At 36.1% G+C, this 14,958-nt stretch overlaps 1 protein-coding gene across 2 annotated transcripts in view; it reads right to left on the reverse strand.

Moving 5' to 3' along the window:
* The window catches only part of LOC130235731 (myosin-IIIb), a 63,187-nt gene extending 50,201 nt beyond the window's left edge, over positions 1-12,986 (reverse strand). For both annotated transcript variants that reach the window (XM_056466165.1, XM_056466164.1), the window contains exons 1-4: positions 12,727-12,986; positions 12,112-12,177; positions 11,890-12,020; positions 5,103-5,205 (exon numbers count right to left, since the gene is read on the reverse strand). In XM_056466165.1, the coding sequence (XP_056322140.1) occupies positions 5,103-5,205; positions 11,890-12,020; positions 12,112-12,177; positions 12,727-12,828 (402 nt within the window). In that variant the 5' untranslated portion in view covers positions 12,829-12,986. The remainder of the gene's footprint in view (positions 1-5,102; positions 5,206-11,889; positions 12,021-12,111; positions 12,178-12,726) is intronic.
* Positions 12,987-14,958: the final 1,972 nt, after the last annotated feature.

The following is a 14,958-nucleotide window of genomic DNA, read 5'->3' on the forward strand; positions in this document are numbered from 1 at the left end:
AAACTATTGCGTAACGATATTGGAAAAAACTGACATTTTCATTCACTGCGATATATATTGCAATATAAATGCAATTTCGCCGGATGACTTGAATAATTTGTAAAAAATTCATATTAATTCATTTTAGATCAATTAATTTAGATCAATAAAATACGCCAATGATCTGGCATTGGTTTCCTCTCAGGAAGAAATGAATAGCTCCTTATATATTTAAATAGTATCACAGATTGGTTTGGCAAAAGTTCATTACATCTTAATATTGGAAAAACGAAAGACCTATGTCTGGGAAGTCAAATAAGAGAAGTGGATACTAGATTTTATAAACCAGTCATCATAAATGGAAAAATAGTAGAGTAGGTCTCAAATTTAGGTCTCTAACCCTAAGTTTTTAGGCACAATTATTGACAATAAACTGAATTTTAATAGTCATGTAAAGGCTGTTTATAAGAAGGCAAGTCAGCGCCTCAGTCTCCTCCGCAAGTTGAGAAGTTTTAATGTTAGTACACAGACTTTAAACATTTATAATCATTAAGAGTGTTCTCATATATAATATTGTTTCATGGTTTGGTAACAAATAAGAAATTATCGCAAATTATAAATCAGGCCAATAAGATAACTGGTCACAAACAACATTCACTGCAGATTCTATTTGACTCCTTTATGGAGAAAACAGCAATAGCTTTTAAAGTGTTACCATCAGGTTTAAAAGTCCTAAAGCCCGAAGAAATACTTATAAAAAGTCATTTATCCCGATTGCAGTTGTTGTCTTAAATCGGATCAATGTTTGAACTGAAATGGGTGGTTGACAAGAATGATCCGCAGTAATATGGAGCTAGTTTGGTTTGGGATTTTTTACTTATGCTGTTGTGTTAATGAGTGTTGCTATTGTGTGATTGTTGTATGGTTGTACGTATGCAGTTGTCTTAAATTCAGTGTTAAAGACAAATTTCCTTTCTGTGCCAAACAGAACAGACAATAAAGTTTAAACAAACAAACAAACAATATTAACATTTTATCGTTTTGTGTAAGTAATTATATAATGTTCAATTAACCTTTAAGCTAAAAAAAACGTTTAATTTACTGTGCACAAGTGGCTCAAGTTTGCTTCAAATCTTACAGTCAGGCCTTAAAAACACATGCAAATAATAAACTTTCACTTTAAGGTTAAAATCTGAAATTACTCCACTATGTTGTAGCTAATGTCTGGTCAACTACATTGCAGATACCTGCGATGTGGCTATTGCAGACTTGCACACTGCGATATCAATGCTGAAATCAATGCAATCTGAATCAGGATACAATGCTTCATGAAGACATTTCTTTTTTATTTTTTTTTAAAGATTTATTTTTGGCCTTTTTGCCTTTATTAAGCGGATAGGACAGTTTTACAGACAGGAAGCGAAGTGGGAGAGAGAGAGGGGGTAGGGATGGGAAATGTCCACGAGCTGGGATTCAAACTCGGGACGCCCTGAAGTGCTACTGCACCATATGTCAGCACGCTAACCACTAGGCTATTGCACTGACTCATGAAGACATTTCTACCAGAACACTACATTTTTACCATCCAGTACCAAGTTATGCCAAGTAATTCTGCAGTTCACAAAACTCTGAGCAACAAGACTTTCCTCTGAGGCCATTAAAAAAAAATCATTATCCATGAACCAATCAGCAAGAAAGCAAATCATCTGAATCTCTGTTTTGTTCAGCCGAAAAACCAGTTATTCCACTTTAAGAGCTGAGAACAAACGCTGCACATAAACACACACAGACACCTGCATTCAAGCATATAGTGTGACAACAGAGGAAAACGGTGTTTAAGTTCACAGCACATCACACACCGGTGCAGGATGTGGAAATGTGTTATACCAAAGTGTGTCTGCTGAAGAAAGTCACACAAAACAAAAGTTTCCAACCCTATGCTGAAAAAAAAAACCGAGGGTCAAAGTATATCACGTAATGATGGAGTAATATAACAGCAAGATTTTCCTGAGTCACACCAGCGGATGGACTGTTCTGGCTGATGCAACCCTTCAGAGAGCCAAGGTCACTTCCTAAAGCTCTCGGGTGTCTCTCTGAACTCCCCCAGACATCCTGTCTTACTGAGAGCGCTGCGAGACCAGGGAACATGTTCGGCAAGATTTCTCAAAATTTGGGATATTTTCACAGTCTGTCAACATCATGGCTTAACCAGCGATTTATTTGACCAGTTGTGGATTTATTAAGTGCATTAATATTAATATTATTAAGTGTATTTAATATAACTTGTATTAATATATATGTATAAATGACTCTAGAATTAATAAAAAATCTCTCATTATTCTGGCATTTAGCAAATGTAAATCATTTAGGTAATCCTAACGGACCTAAAATAGTAAACGTTTAGTATGAGTTACCATCAGACATTTTTTAAAATGGTTATGTTCCTTTTTAGAGTGGATGTAAACTATATGGATGGATGGATGTTTCCCAGTGATGGGTTGCAGCTGGAAGGGCATCCGCTGCATAAAACATAAGTTGGCGGTTCATTCCGCTGTGGCGACTCTTTTGTGATTTTAAATGTATTATTAAAAATGTATTTAATATTTTCCCTAATATATTAATTTGGGTGTACTATTTTTAGTACCGTGATCTTAAATGAATTAAACACAAATATATTATTTTAAAGCCTCCTATGGAAAATATTTAAAAAGCATAAAAGATGTACTCATTTACGCGTAACACACACACAGTCTCAAAATAACCAGCCATCAAGAGTTCTCCAGAAACATCAAGTTTAACTGTTGAGTCACTTTCTGAAAAGCACTGTCATTTACCACATTTGAATCAGTTTCTCATTTATGACGCTGTAAAAAGCATAAGATGTGGCAAGAAGTGAACATGGCGTGCCATCGCAACCAAGAACTGGATGTTTTTTTAATGTTTTCACACAATAATCTACTTCAATAATCTGACGTAACATAGGAAAGCTTGTTATCTCTCTTCTGCTGCTGGACTGATTAAAACTAAACTGTTTTACTTTTGTTGTGCAACCTTTAGTCTAAATTAGCCAACCTGCTTTTGAAAGCAGAAAGACGTGACATTAGCAGTGAAACCTGGATGTTTTGTAAGATGCTGACGCTGTTCGAGGAGCAGATATGATGAATTTTACCACAAACATGACAATATGGAAATGTGTCCAGACTGTTAGAGATGTCAACGGTAAATAAAGCAGGGAACACTCAGCACAAACCCGTGATGTGAACATCTGCTTCTCGAACCGACACCAAACCTCAAATTACAGACACATGCTCAAAACAACTGCAGTAGCAGCCTCATATTTTTAAACACCACATGAAATTGCGTGAGTATTTATATTTATTTGAGTTTAAAGGGGCTCTATTGTGCTTATTCGCTTTTTGAATGTGTTAGTCAGTGTGTAATGTGTGTTTGGGAATAAAAAGAAATCGAAAAAGATACAAATAGCAGTAATCACAATACCGCAAAACCGTGATGTTTTTATCCAAGGTTATCATACCGTCAGAATCTTATACCGGCCCATGCCTAATTGGCTCTGGCGCTGTTCACCGATGAGCGACATTGATAAACAGACGCTGCGATCACTGCTGATCCATGATAGATGCGGTGGTGAACACTCACTCTGCAGACATGTGATTGTGTCTGTATCCACAAATATCACTTTAACAGCCGAGAGGAGAGGAAACGTCATGCCGGCCACAGGGGGAGAGAGAGAAATGGAGTTTACTTTCATTTTCTCCATGGGAGTGAAATAGGGGCTTCTGCTGTAACGTCGGTGTCAGTGAGTGACTGTCCTGCAAACACTTGCAGTGAATTGTGCAGAGTTTATGCATTTTAATTACTCGGCGTCGCCTCCCTCGCCATAGTATTGTACCGCGACATAGTGCATATGAGAAAAATAATGTCAGTACACAATAACCGGTTATGATTATTACTGAACCCATGCCAAATTGTCCACGTCTGCATCACGGTGCACCAAAGAAACTATTGATTTTGACACATATAGGCCAAAGCATTCTATGTAAATATCTGCTAGTTACACTAGTATGCACATTACTAACAGAATTTAAACCCAAACATTCACAGAGATTCTTTATACAAAGTAGATTTGAGGACCGAAATTAAATCATTCAGCTGTATTTTAGATGTTTGGGCTGGGGGGGGCAATTTTGGCCTGTAAGACAAACTAAATATACCGCACTGTAAGGGTACAATCTGATTTCATGGCCTCTTGAAGTCTTTCCCAAAACACATTAGAACAAACAAATTGAACACACCCCATAAACCCACAATTTGAATAAGCCAGAAACCACATGTGTCCAATAACACACACACACACACACACCCATATATACTGTGGATACACACACAAATATATATACACACACACACACACACACACACACACACACACACACACACACACACACACACAAAATACATACACACATCACATATACATACACACATATACATGATATACATACACATACATGATGCAGATATACACACAAATACATCACACACACACACACGTGCATATATGGATACACACATATACACACATACACACCCATAAATACACACACAAATATATAAATACATACATACGCACACACACATATATATACACACACACACACACACAAATCACATATCACACACAAATATACATTCACACACACACACGCACACACATATACAGATGCACGCACGCACGCACGCACGCACGCACGCACGCACGCACGCACGCACGCACGCACGCACGCACGCATATATATATATATATATATATATATATATATATATATATATATACATACATATATACACACACACACACATACATACACAGTGTTTCCCCTAGGTTAACTTTTTTTTTTTGGTTGGGGGGGGTTGGGGGGGGGGTGTATATACGCGAGCAGTGGTGAGTGGAGTGGAGCAGTTTGAGCAATTTTCTGTCTGTAAATGAACCAGCGAGCGTCTGAATGCAGCTCAGATCAATCTCAGCAGGCATCGCAGCTCGCTGATGTCCTGACCTGTGTATTGCTGCTGGCGGTAATATTCAAATGAAGGACATACAGTACCTGCAGGATCTGCTGCTCCAGCTGTGAGTTGGCCTTGCAGAGCTCCATGATGTGTCTCAGCAGCAGTTTGGTGCTCTCCGTTTTACCCGCGCCGCTCTCACCGCTGCGGGACACATCGATACACAGAATCACTGTTACAGATGTGGTGAAACTGATGTTTGTTTCATCGGACAGAAGGGCAGGGTGATATGACAAACATCTCATATCCTGATAACAATATATATATACACATATACACAGACAGCTGAAGTCAAAATGATTCACCCTTCTGTGAACACTGTGATTGTGTTTAACAGAGCAAGGACATTTTTTATTTCAGCTAGAATAAAAGCTGTTTAATTTTTTAATAAACTATTTAAGGTCAAAATTATTAGCCCTCTTAACCCTTGTGTGCTGTTGGGGATGATTTCATCCACTCTGGGGTGATTTTGAGTCTTAATCTGGCCATACATTTTCTGTGTATCAGCTAGCAGAATGATGTTTGGTAACATAACAACTGTGACACATATTATGGGAAAATGCTTTGGATCTTAAAGAAAACTCAGTGATACACTCTGGACAAATTGAAAGTCAAATTTAAGACCTTTTAAGACTATTATGAAGAAAATGTCAGACTTATATAGGGCTAAACGCTAAGGATTTTTTTTCTAATGGCATGGGTTGATTTAAACAATTTTAATTTAATAAGTTATATCTTAACCACATATTTTAAATGCCAAAACAAGCTAAATCTACTTAAAAATATTAACAAAACTATAATAAACTAAATTTATGCAAATAAAAGTTATAGTAAGAAAGATAACTACACCATATTGGTGAATAGAGTTAAATTTTTATACAAAGTTTTATTCCGATTGGATTATTGGTGATTGGTCGGCATCATTGGGTAACTTTGCATAGAGGAAAATTAAGACCCGTCGTAAATGATTTAAATTTCAGTAAATTTAAGACCTTTTAGGGCCTAAAATTTTGTTTTTGAAATTTAAGACATTTTCAGACTTTTTAGGACCCTGCAGACAACCTGCAGCTGATCAAGCACTTACTAGATACACTAGAAACGTCCTGGCAGGTGTGTTGAAGCAAGTTGGAGCTAAAGTCAGAAGGACACCAGCCCTCCAGGACTGAACTTTTTGTGATATGCTAACGGTCTAATCTGATTCAATGATCTATGCTAAGCTAAGCTAAAAGTGCTCCCAGACCCAAATACAAGCTGAATGGATTAAAAAATGGTCAATCAAATGGTATAAATCTAGGCGAGTTGTATAATGAGGTTATTTAAAACAAAAATGGGGGGACGTTCCTTTAATAAAAGATGACACAGGCATACTTTTATGACGGTGTTGTCATGGCTTGTCATTGTCCACAATAAAAGCATTCTTTCCCAGTTGTCAGGGTGACTATCAGCCATCCTCCACTGGTCTTGTCTCATTCACAAATGTCTGTGTGTCACTAATGGTGACGGCACCACTGGGCTCTATTGAGGGTTTCCTATTTACATAATCAGAGAAAGTCTGGTGCCCAGGGACTGCGAAAACCAAAACGTTTTGACTGTTGGCTCCGCACTCGCATAACGCATCTCAGGGATCAACCATGAGGCTCCATTTCTGAAAAATACATTAAGCCGGCCTTCCTAATGGTAAAGCAGCAGTGCAGAGTCTCGGAGGAAGGCTGCACATAGGAAAAACCTTAAATATGATACCGGATACAACTCTGAGTTAAAGCTATATCAACCGTGCTATTGGGTTATGGAGGAATCCGGGAAGTGAGTTCTATCTGAAACGTTCACGGTTAGACTGGATGAAAACGAAACTAGACAAGAAATCCGTCGACACAAATCAGACGGTAGAAGAATGATTAGTAAAATTATTGCCCGAAGGTTTTTATAACAGCTTAACAATATGTTCTGTTAGTTCATGCTAATTACTAATTTAAACATGCATTACTGATCATGCAACTAAGTTGAACTAATGCTAACTGGGTAATGAAAATGTATCATGGAAATGCTTTTTTTTCAAATAAAAATACTTTAATTCATAAAAAAAAAAGAGCTTGAGGTGGTTTTTGAACTTGTGCGCAAAAGGGTTCATGTGAATAACGAGAAATAAAAACACATTTGCCGAATAAACAATGACACAGCTAACATTGTCACCAATTAGCTGTTCCATTATGTATGCATTAGTTACGATTGGTTGCTAGGTTACCAATACAACCATAAGCTGCTCTAACTTTCTAAATATTTGATTTCCATTATATTATAGCACACGTGCATCACGGAGGTCTTGATTTTATGTTTGTGTTTACATCTGGAGGACTTCAATTGAAATATTTGGACATATTGGCAACAGCGGTTTGTCCATGTTATGATTATAACAAAAATAATGTTGGAATGTTTTATCTTTTTTGACTACATTTTAGTCTCATCTTTATCGTCAACAATATTACATGCTGGTGTAGGTGTATTTAATATTTAATAAGGTCCATGTTGTCTTGTGTTCATTTACTGTCAAAAACTTTCACTGTAAAAAAAAATAATACAAATTCTTGCCGACTAAAAATTTTCAGTTGAATCAAAGAATCTTTCTAGTCATCTCAACTTACTTTAGTTAAACTGACTAAACTAGAAAAGTTAAACTTGGTCAAACTAAAACCAAATGTAGCATTTTGATTTAATCTGATCTGTCTGTTTCTTTACAGTGAAGTCTTGGAAAAAGGTAGTCAACAAACATTTTTCGCCCCTTATTTTTGTTAACAAAACTCACACTGTTGATGTATTTTTAGAGATTCATCCACAAACCAATTCCCAGAACTAATCAGTTTTTCGTTTACAAAAAGGTGCACGATTCAAAACCAATTCATATCCAAATCGCATCACAACCTGGAGGGCTACAATAACATCACCAATCAGCACTCAGTTTTGCTAATATAGCAGCATTATTAAAGGACGACTAAAATTCAAATGTTTGGTCAAAAAACATAAAGTAAAAAAATAAATAAAATAAAACTAAATTAAACAAACAACAAAACTGAAATTAAAAAAAAAAAATGTAAAAATAAAAGGAATTTTCTGAATTAATAAGCAATCATTCTGGCGCTTTTAAAGCCAATCAGTTAATACACAAACCTGTTTTCTATGGTAACGAGTATAAACTTTTCTTCACTTGAAATGAAACGATGTTTAACTACATATTTGATTTTTATTATGAATAAGTCTGTCTGAATTTTTCCTAATTTGTACTGTAGTTCATTTAAATTGCATTTGTGTGGTTTTGAGTTAACTGTCTGTTTAAACAACTATTTTATTTTTATTACTGAGAGGTTTGCACAAGAGTTAAGGTAAGCTGTGCAAACACTGGCTAAACTTTGCTCCTGTCGACACCGTCAACTCTGCTAAACTAGAATTATTAAAACTGAAATGAAAACTCAATGGATAAAAACTAAAAAGAGATGTCGGTGCTTCATATAGGTTTGCAATATATTTCCAGTGGTAGCATTTAAGCACATCACATAAATAATTAACTATATGCGACAAACAAAACATAATTTAATTTTAAACAATAACTTTATTTATTATGACACTGTTTCTCTTCAATGGGTTAAAAAAAAAAAGACTGTTGAAATAAAAAAGAAATTAACTATTTCTTTGAATTGTATTCTATTCAGGAGCCACATGCACCTCTCTCTTTCAAGTTCAAATCAAACATGAATGCCAAAGCATTTTAGATATTTATATATATATTTAGATATTTAAATAGCTTATGTAATATAGCCTAATTACATCATCAAATTAATAAAATATACAGCAAGTAAGAAATAAATGACAGAAAAAGGAATAAAAACAGATAATATCTCTATAAAATATAATAATTAAAAGATTAAAGCGTGTATATTATTTAAATAAGGCAAATGCATTGATTATCCATTACTAATATTGTACATATATTTTGCAGCCAGTTTAGATCAGTCATTTCATCCACTCCAAGTATTAAGAGTCGTTTAGATTCAAGAATGAATTATTGAATGTTTCTCTCGCACTCAGTCAGCTGCAAAGCCCAGCGAAACACATACGATTAACGAACGACAGCTTTAGAAAGCAAAAGTCGAATCCCGGACATTCACAAAATTTAGAAACCCGGCCAGACGAATTATTTAAGTGCCAAAAAGGTGCGTCTCTGTGTGTCCGCAGAGCACAGAATGAAATGAGTAAATGAGAGAGGATTTTCCACTACTTAATTGATCGTGGATGTTTGGTTATATTAGGCGAATACAAAATTGAAAGGATGATAATAATAGTAACAAAAAAGTTTCAGTAAATATACTTGCACGGCCATTAATATACCTGAACGGCCTGCCCAAGTAAAGTCTATGTGTGGGAAGCACTGGATGTTTTATAAAAAAAAACTAGACTAAAAATAACACAAGCATTAATACAACTGAATAATACTGAAATTAAACTGAAATAAAACTAAAATAAACAAATGTTACTAAAATAAACTGAAATTTACAGCAAATTTAAAAATAGCATTGAAATAAAAACTAATTTAAAAATGCAAAACTATCAGAAACATCTCACACTCAAAACTTTAATTTGCCGTTTGTTCAAACTACTTATTTAAAATGAGCTAAAACAACACAATTCTTGCATTTTTGAGACAACTTAATTGTTTTACGTTCAATCTATTTAAATGTATATAAAATAATAAGCCAACATAATTCCTTCATGGTGTCCCAACGCAAATAGATTGTGTGGAACTCAGCATTTTATACAGTGTAGAGACATTTTATAAACATCTATTTAACATCTGATAGGAGACGTCTTATAGACATACTGTTATTGACATTTGTGTGTTGATGATTAAACGTTTGTGCTGATTTGTGTTTTTGTTCAGTGTATGCCTCATTGGGGACATTTATTCATTAATTTTCCTTCAGCTTAGTCCCTTTATTCATCAGGGGTCACCACATTGGAATGAACCGCCAACTTATCCAGCATACGTTTTACACAGCGGATGCCCTTCCAGCCACAACCAAGTACCGGGAAACACCCATATCACATTCACACACATACACTAAAGCCAACTTAGTTTTTAATTTACCTATAGTGCCTGTGTTTGGACCAACACAATCTCACGGCAATTCGTAACTTTTTAATTCAGTGGTTAATTCGTATGAATTCGTACAAACTAATTCGTACAATTTAGTACGATTTGCTCATCCCCCAATGACTGTTGGGTTTAGGGGTGGGGTTAAGTGCCACGCCTCCTTTTTAAAAATCACACAATTTTGTACAACTGAACTCGTATGAATTCATAAGAATTAGCCACTGAATAGACGAAACGTAAAATACTTAGGTTTTCTCGTGAGATCAGGCTGGTTTGGACTGTGGGGGAAACTGGAGCACCCGGAAGGAAACCCACGCTACACTGGGAGAACATGCAAACTCCACACAGAAATGCCAACTGGCCCAGCCGGGACTCGAACCAGTGATCTTCTTGTTTCGAGTGTAAATACTTCTCTAAATAAAATATATATATCTTCCAGATGCAAACACAAACATTAAATAGACGTCTCCGCAATGCACATGTGCTGGGTTTTAATAAAACAGAGCTGAATAACCACAAAAAAAGCAAAGATTGAAAGCTGAAATGAGCTAAAACAACACAATTTTTGCGTTTTTGAGACAACTTAATTTTTCACGTTCAATCCATTTAAATTTATATAAACTAATAAGCCAACTTAATTCCTTCATGGTGTCCCAACGCAAATAGATTGTGTGGAACCCAGCATTTTATGCAGTGCAGAGACATTTTATAAACATCTATTTAACATCTGACAGGAGACGTCTTATAGACACGGGGAGAACATGCAAACTCCACACAGAAATGCCAACTTACCCAGCCGGGACTCGAACCAGTGACCTTCTTGTTTCGAGTCGACAATGCTAACCACTAAGTGCAAGTGTAAATACTTCTCTAAAATATATATATCTTCCAGATGCAAACACAAACATCAAATAGACGTCTCGGCAATGCACATGTGCTGGGTTTTAATAAAACAGAGCTGAACAACCACATAAAAAAGCAAAGATTGAAAGCTGAAATGAGCTAAAACAACACAATTTTTGCGTTTTTGAGACAACTTAATTTTTCACGTTCAATCCATTTAAATTTATATAAACTAATACGCCAACTTAATTCCTTCATGGTGTCCCAACGCAAATAGATTGTGTGGAACCCAGCATTTTATGCAGTGCAGAGACATTTTATAAACATCTATTTAACATCTGACAGGAGACGTCTTATAGACACGGGGAGAACATGCAAACTGGCCTAGCTGGGACTCGAACCAGTGACCTTCTTGTTGCGAGTCGACAATGCTAACCACTGAGTGCAAGTGTAAATACTTCTCTAAAATATATATATCTTCCAGATGCAAACACAAACATCAAATAGACGTCTCGGCAATGCACATGTGCTGGGTTTTAATAAAACAGAACTGAACAACCACATAAAAAACAAAGACTGAAAGCTGAAGTTTCAGATTAGAAGTATGTTTATAGATTTCTGCTTGTGTTTTCATATTAAAGAGACACAAAATCTGATTCAGCAAAATTATGGGGGAATGCTAGACTTGTCTATACGTGTCTGAAGGAAAAACAAACATGGCTGGGCAAGAATTTTTCAACTGTACTAACACATGTCACCATTTGACTTTGCAACTTCACCCTCAAACATGATTTCCTAGAGAAAGCATTGTGTTTTGGTGAAAAAAATCAGATTGTAGCACAAACCTGATGACGATGCATTGATTCTTAGGTCCCATAGCCAGACGTCCCAGCATAGACTGATATGCTCGGTCCGCCACAGCAAATATATGAGGGGGTAAAGACTTCTTCTCATGGCACTTATAACGCTGGGATACCTATACAAGCATATTAAAATCAATTTAATTATTAATTTCAACACATTATTTTGAGTTCTCATAACTTTTAGCTACAGAATCATACTCTTACCTCTTTTTCATAGATGGAAAGATATTTAAATGGATTGATAGCCACCAAGATGTCCCCTATATACGTCTGTAAATATGTGAAACATTTATGTTAGTCTTCGGTTTCTCTCGGTGATATAAATGAGATTGAGGCAGTGGTATTTAAACACAACAACTGTCACAGAGAACAACAGCTCATTGTTGTATAGTCTATAAATAATAAACACTAAACACAGCTGGTTTAATTTCAGGCTTGACACGAACTTATTGAGGTAAAGCTGGTTTTATATTCCCACATTTGCTCATTTTTGAACAGTGACAACTTGTGACATGGTCTCTATATTGTTTACCATGCTACTTTTGTGATATTCAGTCTGAAATAGCATGCAAGTATGACTTTAATACAACATTAGCACTATTTAATTGACTGTGAACAGTGTTGTACGTTATTTCGATAGCCATTTGCTGCTCATATGATTTACATATACTTAGAATTTGTAGAGAATACTTTTCTGAAGTTATATTATTAATTAGAAAGCCTGAATGTGCGAATTTATCGACCAACTTTACATTACCTCACTGGCTATTTAGTGAATTTCAAGTCTTTATCGCCCTTCCACGGTCGCCTTTTACTCACATAGATGAGGTTCTGTGTGAAACGTCCAGTCAAAACCTCCAGCAAACATTTCTCGTCCAGCTCGGACAGATTCGCCAGATCTTCAGGCAGGTTTTCCTCCATTGTCTCTGTCTCTCTCTAATGATCTACGTGAACTTACAAACTTTAAATCTGATTGTCTTTCATTACAAAACAGCAGCTCGTGTTTATATCCACGCTCGGTCACTTTCACGCAGCGGTTTATTCCGTTGGTTCTGACGTGCACGCGCTCTCTCCTCTGTCGGTCACTTGAGTTTTTTAGTAGTCTCTCTCTCTCTCTCTCTCTCTCTCTCTCTCTCTCTCTCTCTCTCTCTCTCTCTCTCTCTCTCTCTCCGCCCTCAGCTATTAAACCAACACTATCGTTAACCCTTTCTTTGCGTCAGATTTAAAGTTATAGTTCGCACATAATTATTCCCGCTCCCAGCATAAAGATTAAATATTTAGCAAACAGAAGAACTCAAAGTAAGCATATGCTGAAGCGCTGCGTTCCGTGTCCTGTTAAACTGCAAGACAGCTCGAAAAAATGAGGAACTGAAACATCTGCAGCTCGGTGTTATGGTAAAATAATATTTGGGTGCTAAAATAAACCAGATTAAATGGAATAAATTTGAAGTAGCCTATACTTAGAAAAGGTACCGTTCATTGACGCCTTAGCTGAATTAAATTTAGAACAACCTTTAGATAATAATAATAATAATAATGATAATTATGATAATAATTATGATTATTATTATAATATAATCTTAAACATACAAAAATTTACACATACAAAAAAAACATTCCCACATACACTCATCGGCCACTTTATTAGGTACACCTTACCGGGTTGGACCCACTTTTGCCTTCAGAACTGCCTTAATCTTCCTGGCATAGATTTAGCAAGCTACTGGAAATATTCCTCAGAGATTTTGCTCCATATTGACATGATAGCATCACACAGTTGCTGCAAATTTGTCGGCTGCACATCCATGATGCGAATCTCCCGTTCCACCACATTCCAAAGGTGCTCTATTGGATTGAGCTCTGGTGACTGTGGAGGCCATTTGAGTACAGTGAACCCATTGTCATGTTCAAGAAACCAGTCTGAGATGATTGGCGCTTTATGACATGGTGCGTTATCCTGCTGGAAGTAGCCATCAGAAGATGGAGACACTGCTCATAAAGGGATGGACATGGTCAGAACAATACTCAGGTAGGCTGTGGCGTTGACACCATGCTCAATTGGTACTAATGGACCCAAAGTGTGCCAAAAAATATCTTCTCCATTCTAATGCTCGGTTTTAACTGCAGCAGATCGTCTTGACCATGTGATTGGTTGATTAGAGATTTGTCATGGAGATGTTGACATTTTGTTTGAAAATGAAAATCGGGCTGACATGAGAACCCATTATTAAGCCGACATCAATGTCCAGCGTCCAACTTAAAATCAACCAAATCATGGTCTAATGATGTTACAGCTTGACGTTGTGTGGACGTTACCACTATGACGTCTATCAGACGTTAAATTTTGGTTGCCATGCCTGATAAATAAATTTCAGTATTTAAGATGTTGGCTCGATGTTGGATTTTGGTCACCATCCAACACAACCTAAAGTCAACTAAATATCAACATAATTTGAGGTTGTTATCGGACGTCAAATTAACGTTGTTCTCAGACGCTGGTTAGACATTCAATTTTGGTCACATGACATCATAACCTAAACCTGACCTAACATCTTATGATGTTGTGTGCCTGCTGGGTACATTTGTAGATGTGTACATAATAGTGTTTTTTCTGTAATAATAAGGTGTATAATCTGAATACAGTGTTCACTCGGTTAATGATTCTTACACATTTCCAGTATCTGTGAGTGATGTGTTTTATGGAAACACGTCATCATATTCTCGATGATGTAAACGATCATGTGATGGAGGATTGACACCCGTCCCGGAGTATATTACTGGAACTTACTGGAGTAAATCAGATGCTTCCTCCATGACCTCATTCATTTATGTCAGCCTTTCAAAAGTTACTGATGTTCATAATCAAGCCCTAATAATGCTACTCATAATTGTGGAGCTAATAATATGCCAAAACAATCTGAATTTGAATTGTCTTAATCTGAATTATTGACAATACTTTAATAAATCTGAATTTTTATATGCCTTTACATTTTTTTGAATTTGAATTTCTTAATTTGAATTTCTTTTTTTGAATTTGAATTTCTTTTTTTT

Source organism: Danio aesculapii, chromosome 10, assembly GCF_903798145.1.
Source record: "Danio aesculapii chromosome 10, fDanAes4.1, whole genome shotgun sequence".
Lineage (NCBI taxonomy): Eukaryota > Metazoa > Chordata > Actinopteri > Cypriniformes > Danionidae > Danio > Danio aesculapii.